General features: G+C 43.8%; 1 protein-coding gene across 2 annotated transcripts in view; it reads right to left on the minus strand.

Moving 5' to 3' along the window:
- Window positions 1–6,267: 6,267 nt before the first annotated feature.
- Window positions 6,268–21,323, minus strand: part of Crkl (CRK like proto-oncogene, adaptor protein) — a 31,001-nt gene continuing 15,945 nt past the window's right edge. Inside the window, exons 3-4 of one of the 2 annotated variants that reach the window (XM_074061200.1) lie at window positions 12,582–12,637; window positions 10,093–10,232 (exon numbers count right to left, since the gene is read on the minus strand). In XM_074061200.1, coding sequence (XP_073917301.1) covers window positions 12,587–12,637 — 51 coding nt within the window. In that variant the 3' untranslated portion in view covers window positions 10,093–10,232; window positions 12,582–12,586. Of the gene's footprint in view, window positions 10,233–12,581; window positions 12,638–21,323 lie in introns of both variants that reach the window. The other variant, XM_020160741.2, reaches the window with a different exon arrangement.

The raw sequence follows: 21,323 nt of genomic DNA on the forward strand, positions 1-21,323 counted from the left end.
ATCCTAGGGTCTCCAAGTGAGGTAACACACAGGATGATTCTATTTCAGGTAAGGATGTGAGCTAGCTTTAATAGCTAATGTTACAGTTGACACTGACACCCCCTGGAGGCCAGTCTGGGAATCACCACAGCCTTCTCTGAGTTGAGGTGCTGGTAGGAGGGAGAGGAGTCTGTGCAGTTCTCTGAAGCCTGAGGTGGATTTCCAGATGGGTAAACGTCAGTTTAGCCTATCCCCAGGAAATACTGAAAGGTGTCAACAGCTGCATGGAAGCATAGGATGGAAGATTCCCCAAGTTGGGGAGCCTGGACCAATCCCCATTTCCTGCCGCCCGATCCCTGACTCCTTGTTTCACCCTGACTACTGTGGCCCAGCCTCTCTCCAGCCCAGATCTGTTTATACAGGCCAGACCACCATGTTCCCAGCACTCACCAGATTCTTTGGGGCTCTACAACTGTGTTCTAGACCAGCTTCAGCTCTGCCAAGCTACTCAGCCCAGTCTTGGCTTTGTTGCCTATACTGTCCTATTCCCAAACTCTGGGATAACTAGTCCTAATTCCAGTCTTCATGGGGGAGATGGCAGGAGCTGAGGATAGATGGGCCCATGAGTTTAACCAGGAGAGGGAACAGAGTGTGCAGAAGAGAGGGAGGATGGCAAATTATAAGGAGCTCAGAATATGCCAGTCCACTTGGCTTGGGCACTGGGTCCTGGGCAGGGGCCTGAGATGAGGAAGGGTGAAATGGAAGGACCAGAAAGGAGCTGGATGAGGAGTTTCCATCATGTGTATCCTTAAAATAATTTTTTTTGGTCCTCAGGATTGAACCCTGGTCCTTGCACATGCTAAGCACAAACTGAGTTACCCCTCCAGCTCCACAGGTATCTTCAGTGAAGAAACATATCTGCACTGCTGCTGGAGTAGGGCAAGGGCTGTGCGGGCCCTGCCCCCTGCAGCCTTTCTTAGACCTTCTGAGGATTTTCTACCCACAAAGATTGGCAACATGGATGGGGTTTCGGCTCAAGTGATAGAATCTAGCAAGAACAAGGCTCTGAATTCAAATCCCACTACTATCAAAACAAACAAAGATTGGTGTTGCAGCCTCTGCACCCTCAGCGGCAGATAGTCTAGTATAGGCTGCCTCTGACACATTAGTAGGATACTGTTCAGCCATGAAAAGGTGTCTGTGGAGGGTTTGTTTTTTTAATTTTTTTTGTGTGTGTGTGTGTGGTGGCACTGGGGTTTGAACTCAGGGTCTCACGCTTAGCTAGGCAGGTGCTCTATCACTTGAGCCATTCCACCAGCCCTCTGTGGGGGATTTGTAATATCATAAATACTTTCTTAAAATCTGTGGTGGAAAGTATAAATTGAGGCAATCTCTATGGCAGGCAATTTGACAACAGCTCTCAAAATTGCAAATGCCCGGAGCCTTTAACTAAGAAATTTCACTCAGGAGAATTTGTTTTAATGTATCTGACCACATGTGATTGGAATGGACCTAAATGTCCAAACATAGGGGATGATTAAGCGAGTAACAGTATATATCTATCACATGAAATACTATACAACAATGAAAAGGAACACAGATACTTACTATGCTGAGCCATAACAATCTCTAAAACAGATTGGGGGAATAAAGAAGATGCAGAGGCACCTGCACACCCATGTTTATTGCGGCACTATTCACAATAGCCAAGTTATGGAAACAGCCAAGATGCCCCACCACTGACGAATGGATTAAGAAAATGTGGTATCTATACACAATGGAATTTTATGCAGCCATGAAGAAGAACGAAATGTTATCATTCACTGGTAAATGGATGGAACTGGAGAACATCATCTGAGTGAGGTTAGCCTGGCCCAAAAGACCAAAAATCATATGTTCTTCCTCATATGCGGACATTAGCTCAAGGGCAAACACAACAAGGGGATTGGACTTTGAGCACATGATAAAAGCTTTAGCACACAAGGGAGGGGTGAGGATAGGTAAGACACCTCAAAAACTAGATAGCATTTGTTGCCCTCAATGCAGAGAAACTAAAGCGGATACTTTGGGGCAACTGAGGCCAATAGGAAAGGGGACCAGGAACTAGAGAAAAGGTTAGTTCGAGAAGAATTAACCTAGAAGGTAACACACACGCACAGGAAATTAATGCGAGTCAACTGCCTGTATAACTATCCTTATCTCAACTAGCAAAATCCCTTGGTCCTTCCTATTTTTTTTTTATTTTATTATTCATATGTGCGTACAAGGCTTGGGACATTTCTCCCCCCTGCCCCCACCCCCTCCCTTACCACCCACTCCGCCCCCTCCCTCTCTCCCCCACCACCTCAATAAGCAGCAGAAACTATTTTGCCCTTATTTCTATTTTGTTGAAGAGAGAGTATAAGCCATAATAGGAAGGAACAAGTGTTCCTGGTTGAGATAAGGATAGCTATACAGGGAGTTGACTCACATTAATTTCCTGTGCGTGGGTGTTACCTTCTAGGTTAATTCTTTTTGATCTAACCTTTTCTCTAGTTCCTGGTCCCCTTTTCCTATTGGCCTCAGTTGCTTTTAAGGTATCTGCTTTAGTTTCTCTGCGTTAAGGGCAACAAATGCTAGCTAGTTTTTTAGGTGTCTTACCTATCCTCACCCCTCCCTTGTGTGTTCTCCCTTTTATCCTGTGCTCAAAGTCCAATCCTATTGTTGTGTTTGCCTTTGATCTAATGTCCACATATGAGAGAGAACATACGATTTTTGGTCTTTTGGGCCAGACTAACCTCACTCAGAATGATGTTCTCCAATTCCATCCATTTAGTCCTTCCTATTATTGCTTATACTCTCTCTTCAACAAAATTAGAGATAAGGGCAGAATAGTTTCTGCCTGGTAGCCAGGGATAAGGTGGGGTAAAGAGGGGTAAGGGGGAAGAAATAACCCAAACAATGTATGCACATATGAATAAAATAAAAATTAAAAAAAAAAAGAAGATGCAGAAGAGCATGTAATCTATGCTACCTGTGTGTAGAGGGGAAAAAATGAAAAATAGGGTCTACAGATGTATCTTTTTTGTATGTTACAGAGTAACTGTGGAAAGAAGTAAAATAAACTAGAATAGGAACAGGGGAGTGTGACCCACAGAGTGGAGAAGACCTTCATCAGATACTCATCTTTTTTTTTTAGTTCTGGGGTTTGAATTCAGTTTTGTGCTTCATTTATGCCCCAGGGGGCTGGACGCCATCCTTCTATTTATGTTTTCCACATAGCTGGGATGACACCACTATGCCCGGCTTTTAGGGCATGGTGAGATGGGGGTCTTTGGAACTTTTTTGTGGAGGCTGGCCTCTAACCTCCATTCTTCCGAGTAGCTAGGATTACAGGGGGGTGAGCCACTACACCAGGCAGATATCTATCTTTTGAATGCTGCATCTTTTGGATGTTTTTCCTCTAACCCTAATGCAAAGCAGAATTCCCCACATTCTTTGGAATTGAGCTCAGGTAAGCTCCAAATCCACCATTCAGAGAAGGCTGGCATCAGGGTCTGAGTATTCCTCCTTGCAGTCCTGTCCCCTGATCCTTCCTAGGGCGAAAGCTTAGAAAACCCCAAAAGGGCAAATGAGAAGGCCCCCAGGGAGTGGTCCCTACACAGGCAGAGCAGACTGCCTCTGGGCTGCCTCGTCACTTCCCGCTCCCCTTCCCACCCCATCTATGGCCCGAATCCATGACCCCATCCATGACCCGCAGCCCATGGAGACCAGATGTACCCCCCCCCCCCGCACTCCTGGAGCCAGGGACACTGGAGAACATCTGGGAATGGCAGAGTCCTTTCTGGAGTCTAAGAGGGCGGACAAGTCCCCAGAAACACTGCCCCGGATTCACGCCCAGATCTCCTGGGCGCTGCCCCACGTGTGGTCCGCACCCGGCGCTGGAGGTGCCCAAACTTCGGCTGCCGCGGGTGTGAGCCGACCGCCATAGCTCGGTCTGGGGTTGGAAGTAGTGTGTAAGGGGTTTGGAGCACGCAGGGCCGGGCGTAGCCCCGCCAAAAGGTGGTGGTGGTGGTGGTCACCGGAACCCGCAAGCAAGAAGGGATATTCCAGGAGACGCTGTCACGCCCAAGTGGGCGCAGCAGCTGGCCCTGCACGCGCTGTCCCACCGATGGCGCCCGGGTCTGCACACCCCATGAATCTGCCTCCTCCAGCCCGTAACGTCGGGACAGGGAGCCAGGGAGCCAGCCACCGCGCCATGTTCCTAGTCCTCCCGCAGGGCCGGGCCCAGAGCTCCATGGACCGCAGCATTCTACTGCTCACAGCAGAGGAGCCCCTTGCAAAGATGTTCATTTCTCCTCATGTTGGCTGGCACTCAAGCGGCCCTATTTTGGGGGCCTGGCTAAGGGAAAATTAAGTTGAGGATACAACTGGGGAATGCCTCAACCCGGTGGAGAGCAAATGTTCGCTGGGCACAGTGGTTTTCAAACCTAAATGTATTTTAACTTAAAAACCCCAGCGCTTAGATCCATACATCAGGAGTGGGGACCCCAAGTCTACACTGCAGCACTGGTGGGGAGCCACGGGTGCTGAGTGAAGGGGTGGTCACCTTGTCTTGTGAGCCAGCAGGGAGAGGCCTGTTAAGACAAAAGTCCAGGTAGCACCTGGGCACCGTGGCTCCCGCCTAATACTAGTTATTTGGGAGACTGAGATCAGAAGGATTGTGGTTCAAGACCAACCTGGGCAAATAGTTCATGAGACCCCTATCTCCAAAATAATCAGAGCAAAAATGACCTGGAGGCAGTAGAGCGCCTGCTTTGCAAGCATGAAGCCCTTTCAATCAAACCCTAGTCCCACCAAAAAAAAAAAAAAATCCAAAACACTCCTGTGGCCCTCAGCCTGCCATGGGAGCTGCTACTTGGGCCTGCTTCCATTTCCCCTCCACTAGGTAGCCAAGAAGACTTCCTGAACCTGCCTGGGCTACATAGGCCCCCAGCTGCCAGAGTTCTAGCAAATCTTCTGAGGTGGCAACAGGGCAGTTCTGCCTACCAGGTGTGTAGTGTGCCCGGAAGATTGCAAGAGCAGGGTCAGTCCGTAATGGGCTGTGGCACTGTCTTAGCTAGAGAAGACCCTCCCAGAATAATGCATCAGGGTAGGGGTGGCCCATAAGTAAGAAAAGCCTGGGGAGGTGTCAAGTTTGTGGTATAGGATAAAGTTTCTAGGACTCCGGACAGGCCTCTGCCAGCCAGCTGCTCCTGGTTGGCTGTGCCAGAAGGGAGGCAAGCAGGCAGAAAGACAATGGCATAGTGGTCATATCCAAAGGCTGCCCTTGCCACATAGGAACCCAGCACTCTCTGAGTGAAAGTTCCTTCACAGGTGTCTCTGGGGCACTCTTTCTTCCATGATTTGACACAGCTTTGCTGTTTCTCTCAAATTCACCTGAAAGTAGGAAGCCAGGGGTTACATTTTAACAGTTTAGTTCTATATAGTGGAACTGGACTGGAATTGCCATTAAGAAAATTTGACTTCTACCAGGTGCCAGTGGCTCATACCTGTAATCTTAGCTACTTGAGAGGCAGAGAGCAGGAGAATCACAGTTCAAGGCCAGCTGGAGCAAAAAGTGAGACCCTAACTCAAAAATACCCAACACAAAAAAGGGCTGACAAAGTGGCCCAAGTGGTAGAGCGCTTGCCTAGTAAGCTTGAGACCAACAGTTCAAATCACTGTACTGCAAAAAAAAATTTTTTTGACTTCTCAATTCACACCTAAGTTGCCATGGGAAGAGTATAGGTAAAGTCAGGCAAAATGTGCCGGGTTGGGCACAAAGAGGGGGACAGGATCCTCCCTGGCTAAAGAGGTGTGAGGTCTGAAGGGAAGTCGTCAGTCTCATCAACACCTCAAGTTTCCTCTGAAGGTCCCCCAAAGCTCATCAGGAGGGCCATATACAACAGGAACAGAAAAGGCCTTAAGACAGTTGGGACAGACATCATAACCCTGCTCCAGAAGGAAAAATGTCCAGTCTCTCTGTGGTGCTGCAAATGTAATGTCTGGGAACTACTGCCTCATGCTCAGGCCAAGACCAAGCACCAGGCTCTCCTCCAGCACCCAATATGCCCACACGATGAGAGCAGATTTTCTCTTTTGGAGGGAGGCTCTTCGGGAAAGGAGAGCAGCAGTAGCAGCAGCAGCAAGGTGGCCTGGGTGAGTCTCTGAGCAGCACCAGGAGTGTCACCACTGCTTAACTGCTGGGACGCTGGCTGGTGGGGGCTGACTGAGGAGACACTGAAACATTGAAGCTGCTGCCACCACTGGCTGATGCAAGTTTTATTGAGACAATGTACAAACAGGCCACGGAAACAAGGGTTTTGATGCTGGGACCAGTAACATAAAATGGAATACAAAAATAAAAAGGCACTAATCTGTTAAGAAAAGACACTCGATGTATTCTAAGAATATAAGTCATTTAATACTGTTAATTTTATAGCACAAAATAAAACAAGCTATGATCCCCAAAAATAATTTTAAAAGCTTACACAGAAAATATTATTGCCTGAAGTTTATGATCTTTAAGTTACAGGTCAAAAGAGTTTTATGCTGTTGTTTTAAAACACACAGTGAAGACCGTCTAGAAGCAAGGCCACTACTGTTCCTTCTGTAGAGACGATCCTGTCTCAGAGAACTGTCCTTTACTCCTTTAGAATACAAAACCAACTCAGTGCCCACACTGACAGTTACTAGGGATGCAGTTCTCCGGTCCCAGAGGGTGGAGTCTGAGGCAGAGCTCAGTGGTGTCCACAGAAAGCATTAGTCTTAGGTACTGTGTTAAAACAATCAAGAATTCACTCATTTTAAGAGGTTAATGAACATAATATTAAAGGATTAAATTATAAACACCTGGCACAAAAACACATCATCCCTTTTCAAAAAATAAAATGTTCATATTCCTCTGAGCAAATGTTACAAGAGCAGTGGCTGTCTGCCTCGGGCCTGCCTTGTCTGTAAACAGCTGTAAAGGAAGGCCGGCACAGTGCCAGGGTATGACGTTCCAAGGAGGGCACAGTGGTCCTTTCCTCCTTTTCATCACAGAAGGTGTTGGGAGTCTGGTGGCCAAAGTTATCCAAAGGCAGCTGGTCAATGCATCCTCTTTGTTAACCATGTTGTCAGTTGGTACCACGCAGTGCAGAAATGGTAAGCATGACTTTTGTGTTGGCAATTCTGCCCAGGACAAACAGGTTGTAATCAAACTGTCAGTGCTCTCTAGTACATAACTTGTTTCCTTCCCAGGTGAAATAACATAGTGAGTCAATTTAACACCCAAGTATTTCCTACAACACAGTAGAGCAGAGCAAATAGCAATAATCATAAAAAGAAAGCCACCCCTGGGTCAAATACACACTGCTTTTTGGAGCATGGATATCTTCTCAGACTAATGGGGAACCAGGCACAAAGTTGAGGCAGGGGTGCTTTTTATTCCATTAGTGTGAAAATGAGTATTTTTCTGCTGGATTAAAAAAACTGAGAAGGTTCTAAGTCAAAAGGTTACTACTTTTGGCACATATTTTGAGAGCTCAGAACTCAAGGCTCCCTTTTATTTTGAGCTCTGAATCTCTTAGGAAGCCCTAGAGACATTTGCATGGGCTGAAGTAATTCATTATAGAACCAAACTCTAAATTTACATGGTGTTTGATTCAGGAGTGCTTCACACAGGGTAAGTCTTGCTATTGTCAGTAGACCTGCTGAAAGGAAACCCTGCTTTCCAAAATGGCCATATACTACTTGTGCTGGGCCAATTGTTATTAATCAAAAAGTGTCAAGCCCTTTTAATTAAATCTGATTTAAAAAGGCGTAAGAGCCGGGCACAGTGGTGCATGCCTATAATCCCAGCTGAGACAGGAAGCTCCCAAGTTTGGGGCCAGCCTGGGTAACTTAGTGAGACTCAAAATTTTAAAAAGGGCTGGGGGTGTACCTCAGTGGTAGAGCACTTGCCCAGCATGTGTGAGGCCTGGGTGGGGTTCAATCTCCAGGAATGGGAAAACCAAACCAAACCAAACCAAACCAAGGTTTTACAGTTTGTGCCCTCTTTGAGCAAGGCACATTTTCCACCTTCTGTTAGACACTCCACGCAGGTGCAGATGGTGCCAATAAGAGCATAGGTGAAGTAGGTCACTGGCAGACACTGTTTCTAGGTAGAATTTGGGGACTCTGTTCCCTACATATCACTTGGGGCTAAGCCTGAACTCAGAACAAGTCCACCACTCAACAGACCTAGCTACAATAGGCAACTGGCAAGGGAAAGTCTTTAGAGAAGGGGGCGGTCACACTTCTCTCTGCTTAAGAAAGCACTGATCTCTAACACTTTTTTAGGAAAACCACAGACAGGCAGTGGTATTTTTTCCAACTGATGGTTATTTTCTCACAGGAACACTCTCAAGACTCAATACACCACTTATCAGCCTGATAGAATACTGATTTAAGATAAATTGATAAAGAAATGGACAAATGGGTATTTACTTGTTCTGCCACCAGAATATATTGCTCCAAACCTCTAAACCAAAGAACATCCAGAGACAGGGCCATAGTTATAGTAGGTGCTCTATAATTGTTAAGAGTTATTCACCAGGCCATGCTGTTTCTAGGCCAACTGTGTTCATTTTGAACAGAAGCTTGTCTTCACCAGGGTTCAGAAAGGACAGCAAACTGAACTGCACCTAAAGGTTCCGGAATTCTAGTCTGCCATGTACAGATGGGGATCAGTCACACATGGGCTCCAATCATCTTGTATAAATAGGTCTCTCTCTTTTTTTTAAAATATTTTATTTATTTTTCGTTGGTACTGGGGTTTGAACTCAGGGCCTTGCTCTTGCTAGGAAGGCGCTCTACCACTTGAGACAGTCTGCCAGCCTCAAACAGGCCACTATTAGCTTAACAGGGAAATGCTTTAACATCACTTGATTAAGGGTTCTCCTTAGTCCCTACAACACTAGACCTAGACTTCAAGTGCATGAACCAGTTTCCAGAGTCTGCGTTTTCTTTGCTCAGGAGCATTATGGATGCCACCAACCGACAGCACCATCTTTCTCCAGCAGCCTGGGGAGGCTGGGCCTGGGCAGGGAAGGCTGAGTAGGCTTCAATGAGTAGAATTTAAAAATTTAATGACATATTAGTGGATCCAGTAATTCTATGAACCACCTAATGTTTAAACAGAAATTTAAGTCCGTAAAGTGGTGAATTCACAAAAAAGCTGGAAAGAAAACTGGTCAAATACTCCACTCTTCACTGCTCTTTTTGCTGGCAAACAAGGTAAACAGAGGTTTCCCCAAATTACCTCCCACTCTCATGCTTTTGGGGATGAAGTAATTCAAGAGACTGTGCACCCAGCTTGGCATACCATAACTGCTGATTGTATGTGTGTGTGTGTTGGTTGCTGCACGGCAAAACAAGGTACATCGGCAACCAAGATAGTAAGGGCCTCCGCTTCAGGGCTGTTCTCTTCATATTTCTTTAGTTACAGCAGCTTCAGTGGAGAAGCTCAGAGGTGTGTGTTATTTCTTGGACTATCATAAAAAGTCCAACCTGCTACTTAAAAATCTGTTCAAAACACACAAGTCTAATTAATTAGTTTTCCAAACCAAACCAAACCAAAAGAAAATGAAAGAAAAGCTAGATTTGGAGTGTTCAGGACAGAATTCTCTCTTAAGGTTCACTCTCTCCGTTGTCCAAAGAAAAACAAGCTGGTGGCAGAGCCACTGCTTGGTGGAACAGCAACATGCAGGATCTCGCCATTGGCCTCAAGCTTTCAACAGCAAGCATGACAGACTCAGTCCCAAGAACAAACAGGGCAGTGATGAGAAGACTCTTTGCATGTCAACTTCCCTTCACTTGTGTGCTTCCACCGATATTTCCAGTTTATGATCCAAAAGAACTCTAAAATCAGCTACTCTTTGACAATACGACTATAATACAAATGCCAGGAGGCAGCCACTGTGTGCATTCCAAATGTGTATGAGAGATCACCAGTCTGCAAAAAGCTGGACATCGGCAATGCAGTGTAACTTGCCTATGAGAGAGAATGCTTTCCCACTTCAAAGGAGACTATGACAGGCAGAATGACGAAGCAGCAGGAAACAAGGCAATAGCAATCACTCATTTTCATCTGGGTTTTGAGGGTCAATGATTTTGACGTGCGTAAAGGGGAAAAGCCCTTTGCGCCCATTCACCTCGCCTTCCCACTGGCCATTTATATTCATCCTTGTGACTTTCACAATGTCACCAACCTGAAGGGATAGAGAAAGAAGACAAAGTTAGTATTGTTCTGCAAACAAGAACAGTTTATATTAAATCACAAGCACTATCCTATCTAAAGGAACTAATCAATGTTCTTTAAGACTAATCAATTTTTCCCTCCAGTACTTGGAGCTAAAAATCATGTAGTGCCAAAGACACAGGTACTACCAGTGTACCCAGTCTAATTCTCAGCTGGCAAGAATTTATACCAAGAGAAACAGCTTCTGAGAACAAAGCAGCCTCCACCCCCAATGGCTACTAACCCAACAGGACAGAAAGGAACATATGACTTTCTGAGAACAGTTCAAGTCAAACCATGTAAAAAGGTAGGAGGAAGCCAGGCATGGTGGTGGTGCAGGCTGGTAATTCTAGCAGTTAGGAGACAGAAGCAGGAAGATCGAGAGTTTGAGAACAGCTTGGGCTATATAGTGATCTTGTCTCAAAAAAACACAAACAAACAAAAAGCAAGGGCAAGCTGAAGGTGTGCCTCAAGTGTTAGAGCACCTGCCTCACAAGCATGAAGCCCTGAGTTCAACCCAGTACCTCAAAAAAGACAAACAGACAAACAAATGAACAAACAAAACAAAACCAAGAGCTGGGGATATAGATCAGTGGTAAAGTACTTACCCAGCATGCACAAGGCCCTGGGTTTGATTCTCAGCCATGGGGGGTGTGGGAAGAAGGTTGACAGGAGGGAAGAGGAAATTCATCCATCTCCATCCAAATTCACAGAGGATGGAATTGCTGTCACTAAAACCTCTCTTACCAAGGCCCTCAATGAGACAGTGGTGCCTCCCCAAGCTGTCCTGTCCACTGTCCACTTCCTCTGTGGGACAGTCATTGGGGAAGCATCTTAAAACTACAAGGTAGATGGAAGGTGTGGCTCAAACAGGCTTCTTTGTAAGCCTGAAGACCTGATTTCAAGCTCCAGTCCCACAAAAAAAAAAAAAAAAGTCCTGCAAGGTGATGGGAGTGCTCCCCCCACCCCAACCACACTAGTCCTCTACTGGGGTTTGAACTCAGGGTCTCACACTTGCTAATAAATCAGGTCACTGCTCTAATTTTAAAACCTCCTCCAACCCCTTCTCTCTGCATAAGAGCAATATCCGGACTCTGATCTTTAAGTCACTGCCTCATCTGTTCTCTGACCTCATTTATGCCATTTTGCTCTTCCCCTCCTATCACACTGATCTTTTTCCATTTCTTGAATTTGTAAGTTCTTTCCCAGACACAGACTATATGACATATGTGAGAATAGGATGTGCTGGAAATGTCACATTCCAGGCTTTTGTGTACAATAGACAAGCTGGTACTAAGAAACTGTGGACTTGTGATTTTTCTTTCACAACTGAAGAAGCGTAAGTGTCCCTGAGCAAAGCTAAACAAATCCTAAGGACTACTCGTCTCCTTATAAAGCCCACATGTAGACCACCAGTGTGTAGAGGCCCTTCAGGCAAGAGCGGCAGCCAGTGCAAATGAGGTATTTATTCTGCTCACAGCCCTAGGCTATATTCTGTATTGTGTACTTAGAATACATAAAGTCACACATTGGCTACCAGACATACCTACATAAAAGAGAGATATAAGGTGTTCAGCAGTAGAATTTTTGTCTATGAAAACAGGTACAAGGGAGTTGGGTGGTGACGCACACCTGTAAATCCCAAGCACTGGCGAAGCCAAAACAAGAAGATCATGAGCTTAAGGCTGGCTTGGACTACATAGCGAGACCTTATCTCAAAAAACAAAAACTCCGGGCTGGGGGGGCATGGCTCATGTGGTAGAGCACCTGCCTGGCAAGTGTGAGGGCTTGAGTCCAAACCCCAGGAACAACCCAAAAAAAAAAAAAAAGAAAATGTCATGAACTTTGGAACTTTAGAGCATGGCAGGACTGGACTGTGGTGAACCGCTTAAGTCTCACTTTCTATCTAACTAGAAGGTTCTTGCAATAAATACGTATGAGAACTGTTGGCCAGACACACTGTGAAGTAAATGGGAGCCCCATCCTGTCCCTGCCTCCCCTGGCTTCTACTAGTCATGGCTTTCCCAAGTACTAAAGGAAGAACTGAGGCCAGCACAGAGAAGCACAGCACTGTATTAACCAGCAGATTTTCAACTTCATCAGTAACAAGAGTCCTGATGAATGGCAACTAGGACTGTTGCTCAGTGGTAGATACTGTGTTGGATCCCCAGCACTTGGGGGAGAAGGGGAGAAGGAGACTGTTTTAGATTGAGAGATGAGGGGACCTGAAAACAGAGTGTCTAACAAATTATTGTGATGGCTATAGCAGCTGAGAATGATAATGGGAAAATGCAGAAAGAGGTGTATCAGGTACACTCACCTCAATTAACTTGTGATTCTGGCAGTCTTTACAAGATACTTTTCTCCTGACCCCACCTAATCAATTTAGAAACATTTACTGATTACATGGAAAAATGAGGTCAGTTCCTATCCTCAAGGAACTTTCAACTGTATTGCAGGCTAGACAATAAACAATTCAGTCCAGACATGGCAGATGCTCAATGAAAGAATAAAAAGTAGCAAGTGGGGCCTGGGTGTACTCAAGTGGTAGAGCATGTGAGCAAGGAACGACTGATTACAGAGATGGGTCAAGGAACAGCCTAATGATGGAGGGGGTGAATTTAACTATGATACAGTGCAAGAACTTTTGTAAACGTCACAATGTACCACCACTACCACAATACTGTGATAAAGAAAGAAAGAGAATGGCTGGGAGAGTTCTGATATCCACTTAACCATTAATGCTTCATTCTGCCTTGCAAATTTCTTTGGGCTGTGTTCTTCTGTTGTAAAACTAGAGGAAAGACAATGCATTGTGTCAAAATAGGAAATGACAAGAGGAGAAGCAAGATGGCTGCGAAGCTTTATCATTTTAAAATCTGAGTACCGTACTGAATTGTCATTGTATAGAAATTAATAGCCATATTGGTCTAGAAACATTAAACTTAATTTTCTTCCCATTTGTACAGGGGTAACACACTATTAAATACGCAAGATCTTATCTACATGAGTTTGATTACAGAAACAAATAACGTATTCTCTAAATAAATAAATAATAATCTGAGACTACAGCAGCAGCTCATTCCAGGAGGTTATATTCCCAGAAGATGATCAGTCCCAAGAATCAGGAGCTACCATTGATTTGGAGTTTGAAAAAACACACAGCTTCAAGTTTGATACAGAAACACCCTCACCTTACTTATCAGGCCATCTTAACAAGAGCCAAAAGATGTATCTAGCAACTTTTTTCTAGAGCAGGTACATTTGGTATTACTCATTAACCTGCCCAAGAGGAGCTTCTACATTTTTTAAAGAAAAAAAAAAAAAAAATCTGAGCCTGAACACTATTCAGCAGAACCATGCAAGAAGCTAACCCAGCCAGGTGCTGGTGGCTGGTTCAACCTGTGATCCAGCCACTCAGAAAGGCAGAGATCAGGAGGATTGTGGTTTGAAGCCAGCCCTGGCAAATAATTCATGAGACTGTCTTAAAAAATACCCAACCTAACAAAGGTCTGGCTGAGTGGCTCAAGGTATAGGCCCCGAGTTCAAGCCCTAGTACAAAAAATGAATGAATGAAAGAAGCTGATCCACACCAAGGCCTTTAAGCATGGACGGCAGACTGCATAACACAGCCAAGGCCATCTTTTCAGTATAGCACTTACTTTGGAGGGTCATCAATCTTGAAGTGGTTAAGTATCAACTTGGTTAAAAGAGTAAACTAAGCCTGTAAGACACTGCTTTCTATTGATGTTATTAACAGATCCAAGGAGGCACATAACTAAATCCTTATGAAATTTCACCCTATGAAATAGGACAATCCTAAGGACTAAAGTAGGAGGATTACAAAATCTAGGCCAGCCCTTGGCAACATAGTGAGAACACCAAATAAACACCAAATAAACACCAAATAAATGGTGGGACTGGCATTTTCATACTTGCAAAGCATGTGCTCTACCTCCAGTCCATTTTGTTCTGGTTATTTTGGAGACGGGAGGGTCTTGTGCACTATTTGCCTGAGCTGGCCTTGAAACTTGATCCTTCAAATCTCAGCTTCCCAAGCAGCTAGGATTATAGGCATGTACCATGGATGCCCAGCAGAAATAAGTAATTTTTTCTAGCGATTCTTCTGTTCCTAGTACAGACAGGAAACACACTTACAAATATGCTGGGGTATACCTGTAATACCAAAGCAAGGCCCTTTCTCAAAAAAAAAAAAGCAAGTCTGAGAATTTAGCATGCTGCTCTGTGGTAGATCACATGCTGGCTGTGCAAGGCTTTGAATTCAATCTCCATCACAAAAGTAAATAAAAATTAAGCACCTATACTAGGGACAATAGTTAGCCCTTTTCTGTGTGTCTAGGGAAGATCATGACAGAGAGAAAACAAGAGGACACTTCCTGCTGTTGCCAATAGTTTCTTTCATATGGCTATACTTGTTCAGACTATGTCCTGGAAATAACTCTGTCTGACTTTTGCCATTTGATTCAAAGAGCAGTGAAGGTCCTGGAGGGTCAAGCACTGGCTGTCACAACTGTGTTTTGTTTTTTCATCCAGCATCCATTCCTCATACTGATGTCTGAGACTGCATACACTCAGGATACATAAAAGAAGATCACAGGAGTTTTATATTTACACGGAAATCAGAAGTTCTAATCTAGGTGATGTGAATGAGTCTCTACTCAAACAACATCTTCAAAGTATATCCAGAATTACATGTAAATGCATCAATGTATATTTTTCTTTCTGGAGAAAGATTCCCAGATTTTACTAGATTCTCAAAGGAGTCTATAACCCCAAGAAGATCTAAAACAAAACAAACATCACCAAATACTTACATATGAATAATACTTATATTTGAATACTTATGTGCCAAGCCTTGGAAAGATACAACAGAAAACAAAACAAACAGCCTAGGTCCTTAGATAGATGCCTGAGTCCTTCCCATTTTACTCTCTATAGCTGGATCATCTATGCACCTATCTATACCTGAATCAAAGCTGCCAGAGCCAGAAAGGATTAAGGGGTCAAGACCCTTGTCAGCTAAGTAGTATCATACACTCTCACCCACAACTGAATGCTATCTAGTAGTTTTTAATACTGAAGACTTGGACTCTTCCTTCAAATTATTTTTCAAAGCAGTAATTTGAGCAGGGTGCTGGTGGCCCATGCCTATAATCCTTGCTACCTGGGAGACTGAGATCAGAAGGAGAGAGATTCAAGGCCAGTCCATTTCAACCAATAAAAGCTGGAAGTGGTGGCACTTCATCCCAGTTGCACAGGATGGATCATGGTCCAGGTCATCCTGGGCAGAAAACAAGATTCTGTTCAAAAAAATAACCAAAGCAAAAAGGGCTCAGAACATGACTCATGTGGTAGAGTGCTTGCTGAGCTAGTATGAGCCCTGAGTTCAAATCCCTGTCCTGCCAAAAGAAAAATCAGTGATTTTATTTTAGGATGGAACAGGGTTCAAAGGTATCAGGCCAGTGTGCTATGATGCAAGAGAACAAGAACTTACAGAAAGAAGTAAAACTTTCTATTTATAGATAACATGATCCTACATATAGAAAAATCCCAATGATTCCACGTGGAAAATAATGCAGTTGTGTTCTGCGTACCCATAGTGAACAATTAGGAAAGCAATTCCATTTTTAATAGCAGCTAAAAGAATAAAAATATGTGGGAATAAATTTAACCATCGTGAAAGACTTGTGTACCAAAATTATAAAACTACTGAAAGAAATTAAAGACCCCAAAAGTGTTATTTAGTCTTCAATGCAAATCCTATCGAAATTTTAAAGTTTTTCAGCAGACATAGAGCCTCAAATTTTTATAGAATTGCAAGGCACCTTAGAGTCAAAATAATCTTGAAAAGGAAGGAAGAAACAAAGAAGGGGCTACAGGAGAAGAGAGAGGGGGGGAAAAAAAAACAAAAGAAGAAACTAGGCCTGGTGGCACAGGCCTGTAATCTCAACATTCGGGAGGCTGAGGTAGGAAAATCTTGAGTTTGAAGCCAGTCTGGGATACATGGCGACCCTTTCTAATTAATTAATTAATTAATTAATTAAAATAAATAAATAAAACCCCACAAAGTTGGAGGACTCATGCTGCTTTTTTTGATGGCACTGGGGTTCTAACTCAGGGTCTCATGGTTGCTAGGTAAGTTCTACCACTTGAGCTACTCTGCCAGCCCTTTTTTGTGTTGGGAGTTTTTGAGATAAGGTCTTGCTTTTTGCCTGGGATGGCCTTGAACCATGATTTTCCCGATCTCTAACATCTAGTCTAGTATTAGACAGGAGCCACCAGCCACCCAGAGGACTCATACTTCCTGACTTCAAAATTACTACACAAAGCTACAATAATCAAAATAGCATACAAAGAGACATACAGAATATAGAATAGAACTCAAAGTTCACACATAACCCATACTTATATGGTCAATTGATTCTCTATTAGGATACCAAGCCCATTCAATGAACGGTTTTGAGGGCATGGCTCAAGTGGTAGAGTATGTGAGACCCTGAGTTGAAAAGCCTTGTACTTCCAAAGGGGGAGGAGGAAAGGAGAATGGTGCTGGGACAAGTGGATTTCCACAGGTTAAAAACAAGGATTTGGCCAGACCTGTAGATCATGTTTTGCTACTCTGGAGGCTGAAGAGAGAGGATCTTGAGTTTGAGCCCAACCTGGGCTATATAAAAACAAACAAACCTAGCTAGCACTCGGGAGGCTGATGCAGAAGGATCACTTACCCCAGAGATCTGCGCCAACCTTGGGCAACATAGTAAAACCCATCTGTTTATAAAAAAGGGGGTTAAGGACATGGCACAAGTGGTAGAGAGTGTGCCTAGCAAGCACAAGGTCCTGAGTTCAAAACCCAGTACTGCCAAAAATTTAAAAAAAAAAAAATTTCTGGGTGCTGGTGGCTTACACAGGTAATCCTAGCTACTCAGGAGGCAAATATCAGGAGGATCATAGTTTGAAGCCAGCCCTGGGCAAATAGTTCTTGTGACCTTCATATAAATTCCAAAGGAAATGTATCTAATAAATACATCCAACTAAAATGTCTCGCTGAAAGAATAAATAAGCTGGATGCCAACCATGGTGTTTCATCTCTATTAATTCCAGCTACATGGGAGGCAGAGGCAGGAGGATTGTGAATTTGAGGCCAATTAGGACAACACAGCAAGACCCTGCTTCAAAAAAAGAAAAAAGCAAGCTGGAGGTGGCTCATGCCTATAAACCTACCTATTCAGGAGGCAGAGATCAGGAGGACAGAAGTTCGAAGCCAGCCAGGACAAAGAGTTCATGACACCCTACCTCGAAAATACCCAACACAAAACAGGGATGATAGAACAGTGCAAGTGGTACAGCATCTGCCTAGCAAGTGTGAAACCCCAAGTTCAAGCCCCAGTACCACCAAAAAAACAAAAACAACAAGGTAAACTAATAAATACAATTTAAAAATAAAAGCTGGGTAAATAATTTGAATAGACATCATTCCAAAGAAGATACAGAAATAGCCACCAATACGCACAGAGAAAATGTTCATCATTAATCATTAGGAAAATGCAAATCAAAACTACAATGAGATATCACTCCACACCTACTAAAATAGCTATAATCTGAGAAATGGAAAAATATACAAATGCTGGCAAGCATATGGAGGAATGTTTTTTTTTTAAATCCCCACACACTGCTTATTGAAACAAAATATGGTGCATTTCACATGGAAAATGGTTTAGTGGTTCCTCAAAAAGCTAAACACAGAATTATCACATGACACAACAATTTCACTCCTAGATATACCCCCAAAGAACAGAAACCAAGGACCCAAAAGACAAATATTGTATGATTCCACTCAGAAAAGGCAGAAGGGAGATTAGAGTTTACTGGGGCTTGGGGGAGAGGGCAGGGTAACTTTTGCTAAATAGTCATAGTGTTTCTCTCTGCTATGTTCGGAAATGTTTTTGAAGTAGGTAGTGATGATGGTTGCACAACAATGAAGCTGCACTTAGTGGAGAAGCACGCCTATAATCCCAGCACTCAGAAGGATGAGGCAAGAAGTTCACAAGTTAGAAGCCAGGTAGGGCTAATAAAGCAAAACCTGGTCAAAAAAAAAATTTTTTTATTAAAAATACGAGAACCTGCTGGTGGCAGGTGTAGTCGGAACCACTTGGGAGACTAAAGCAGAAATCTCCTTAGTCCAGGAATTCAAGGTCAGCCTGCCAACATGGTGAGGCCCTGTCTCTTCAGGAAAAACACAAAAACAAAAATAAGAACCTTCAGGCCTGGCTCCAGTAGCTCATGCCTGTAATCCTAGCTACTCAGGAGTTAAAGCTCAAGAAGATGGAGGTTTGAAGGCCAGCCCAGAAAAATAAAAGTGAGCCCCTACCTCAAAAATACCCAACACAAAAAAGGGCTGGTGGAGTGACTCAAGTGGTAGGGTGCCTCCCTAACAAGCATGAGGCCCTGAATTCAAACCCAGTATTGGGGGGGGGGAGGGGAGAGAGAGAGGAGAGAGAGAGGAGAGAGAGAGAGAGAGAGAGAGAGAGAGAGAAAGAGAGAACCCTCTAAAATTCTAAAGGGCTTTCTAAAGATTTCTACTTTTTCCATAGCATTATGATTAAGAAAAAAAGCACTTTTGGTACTAAAGAAATAAGAGTAAATAAAATTCCTAAAAATAGATGCTATGAAGGAAAACTGATCTAACATCAAAGAAGGATGAGCTGGGTACATTTGATACACACCTATAATCCCATACTTTGAGTTCTCACTGTGTGGGCAATACAGTGAGTGCCCATCTCAAAAAATAAATAAACAAGCCAACACCAGTGGTTCATACCTGTAATCCTAGCTACTTGGGAGGCTAGACTGGAAGGATCCTGGTTTGAGGCCAGCCTGGGCAAACAGTTTGCAAGACCCCCATCTCAACTAATAGTTCGGTACAGTGGCACATGCCGGTCATCCCAAGCTATGTGGCAGGCTGAGATCAGGAGGACTGCTGTTCCAGGCCAGCCCTGGCAAGAAAGTTTGGCAAGACGCCATCCCAATGAGAAAAAGCTGGGCATGGTAGCACTCACCTGTCATTCCAATGATAGAGAAAGCTTAAAACAGGAAGATTGCTATCCAAGCTGGCCTGGCAAAATCAAGACCCTATCTCCAAAATAACCAGAGCTAAACAGGTTGGAGGTAAAGCTCAAATATTTGAGTGCCTGCCTACCAAGCATGAAGCCCTGAGTTCAAATGGCAGTGATGCCAAAAATGAATAAACAAACAAGCCAGACCCAGTGGCTCACTCCTACAATCCTATTTACCTGGGAGGTTGAGAACAGGAGGATAGTAGTTTGAGGACAGCCTGGACAAAAAATTGGCAAGAAGCTGGGTGCTGGTGGCTCATGTCTGTAATCCTAGCTACTTGGGAGGCAGAGATCAGGAGGACTGATGTTTGAGGCCAACCTGGACAACAAAAGCAAGACTCTATCTAAAAAATACCCAACACAAACAAGGGCTAACAGAGTGGCTCAGGCAGTAGAGTGCCTGCCTAGCAAGCACAAGGACCTGAGTTCAAACTGCAGTGCTGCCAAAAAATAAAAAACACAGACAGGAAGAGGAACATAACCAGTCTTGGTAAAAGGCCCAGGGTATTATTCCCCCAGCCCTGGATGTTCACATACTACCACAGTATGGGTAAAACATACCTGAGATTCCTCAGAAGATGAATGCCAGCTTGTGGGCACCTGATGAACAATGAGTGCTACTGAAATTGAAATTGAAATATACTTTGCCGACTACTTCACTTCAGTAAGTAGAAAGCAGCAATAAGGAAACTGTTAATGTGAATTTAATTTCAACTAATGAAACAAAACCAACTGCTGAAATGGAAATCAGAGTTCAAACAAAATACTGCCCCCCCACAAAAAAAAAGCCCTAGAAACCAAATGTAATCCAAGGAGTAGGGATTTAAAAATGGGGCAAAAAGAATCCCAAAACACAGTCATGGATGACCCCAAGGGGGAGTAAAGAGCATCTTAAGGATGCTGGTGAGCCCACACAAAGAACACTGAGAACCAAAAAAGAACATGCACCAGGGCTGGTGGAGTCATTCAAGTGGTAGCATGCCTGCCTAGCAAGCATGAGGCCCTAAAACCAAGCACCAAAGATAAAAAGGACATTCTTAGGTTGACAAGGACAGATATACTAAATAAATGGCCAAACACACTGGAGTAAGATTCCAAGACTGGTCTCCGTCACAGAAAAATTACATTATAGGACAATCTCTTGGTTTTTGTCAAAACAGAGAAGATGGGCTGGCAGAGTGGCTCAAGTGGTAAAGCACATGCATGCTAACATGAGGCTCTGAATTCAACCCCTCAGTACCACCAAAAAAAAAAAAAAAAATCCAGAGAAGATAGCAAATTCTACAAAATGTAAACTGGTGAGCATGAAATCAAACCTGGACAAAATCTTAGATGGGATTAGTAAAGAGTTTGTGAGGATTTAGAATGGGAAATGGAGTATATGGAAGAGCACAGGCTCACCAAGAACAAAGCTGGCAGACAACTTCACTGTCTTTTTATAGATATGAGACATAGATCAGGAGAGGATGAAAGAATGCAGAGGAGGACTTTAGTACAAAGATCTCAATGGTTATTTTATGAAACCTGCAGATACCATGAAACCAAGGGTAATCAATATGCTAGATGACATAATCATGAATAAAAAAGGTTCAGAGAAGTTCAGAGATGAAAGCAAAAACTCTAAGAGGGGGCTGGTGGGGTGGCTCAAGTGGTAGAATGCCTCCCTAGTAAGCATGAGGCCAAGTTCAACCTCAGTACTTTAAAAAAAAAAAAACAACCCTCTAACCCTCTAAGAGAGGGACAAACCAATAATCACCAAAGCTGGTCATGGTAGCTTGGCCTATAGTCCCAGCTACTAGGGAGGATGAGGCCAGAGAATGGCTTGAGCCCATGAGTTCAAGCCATAATGGGCAACAAAACAAACAAAAAACAAACATTAGACTCTATAAACATAGAGAAGAGGCTGGTTGTGGATTTCTGCCCCTGGT

Source organism: Castor canadensis, chromosome 18, assembly GCF_047511655.1.
Source record: "Castor canadensis chromosome 18, mCasCan1.hap1v2, whole genome shotgun sequence".
Taxonomy (NCBI): domain Eukaryota; kingdom Metazoa; phylum Chordata; class Mammalia; order Rodentia; family Castoridae; genus Castor; species Castor canadensis.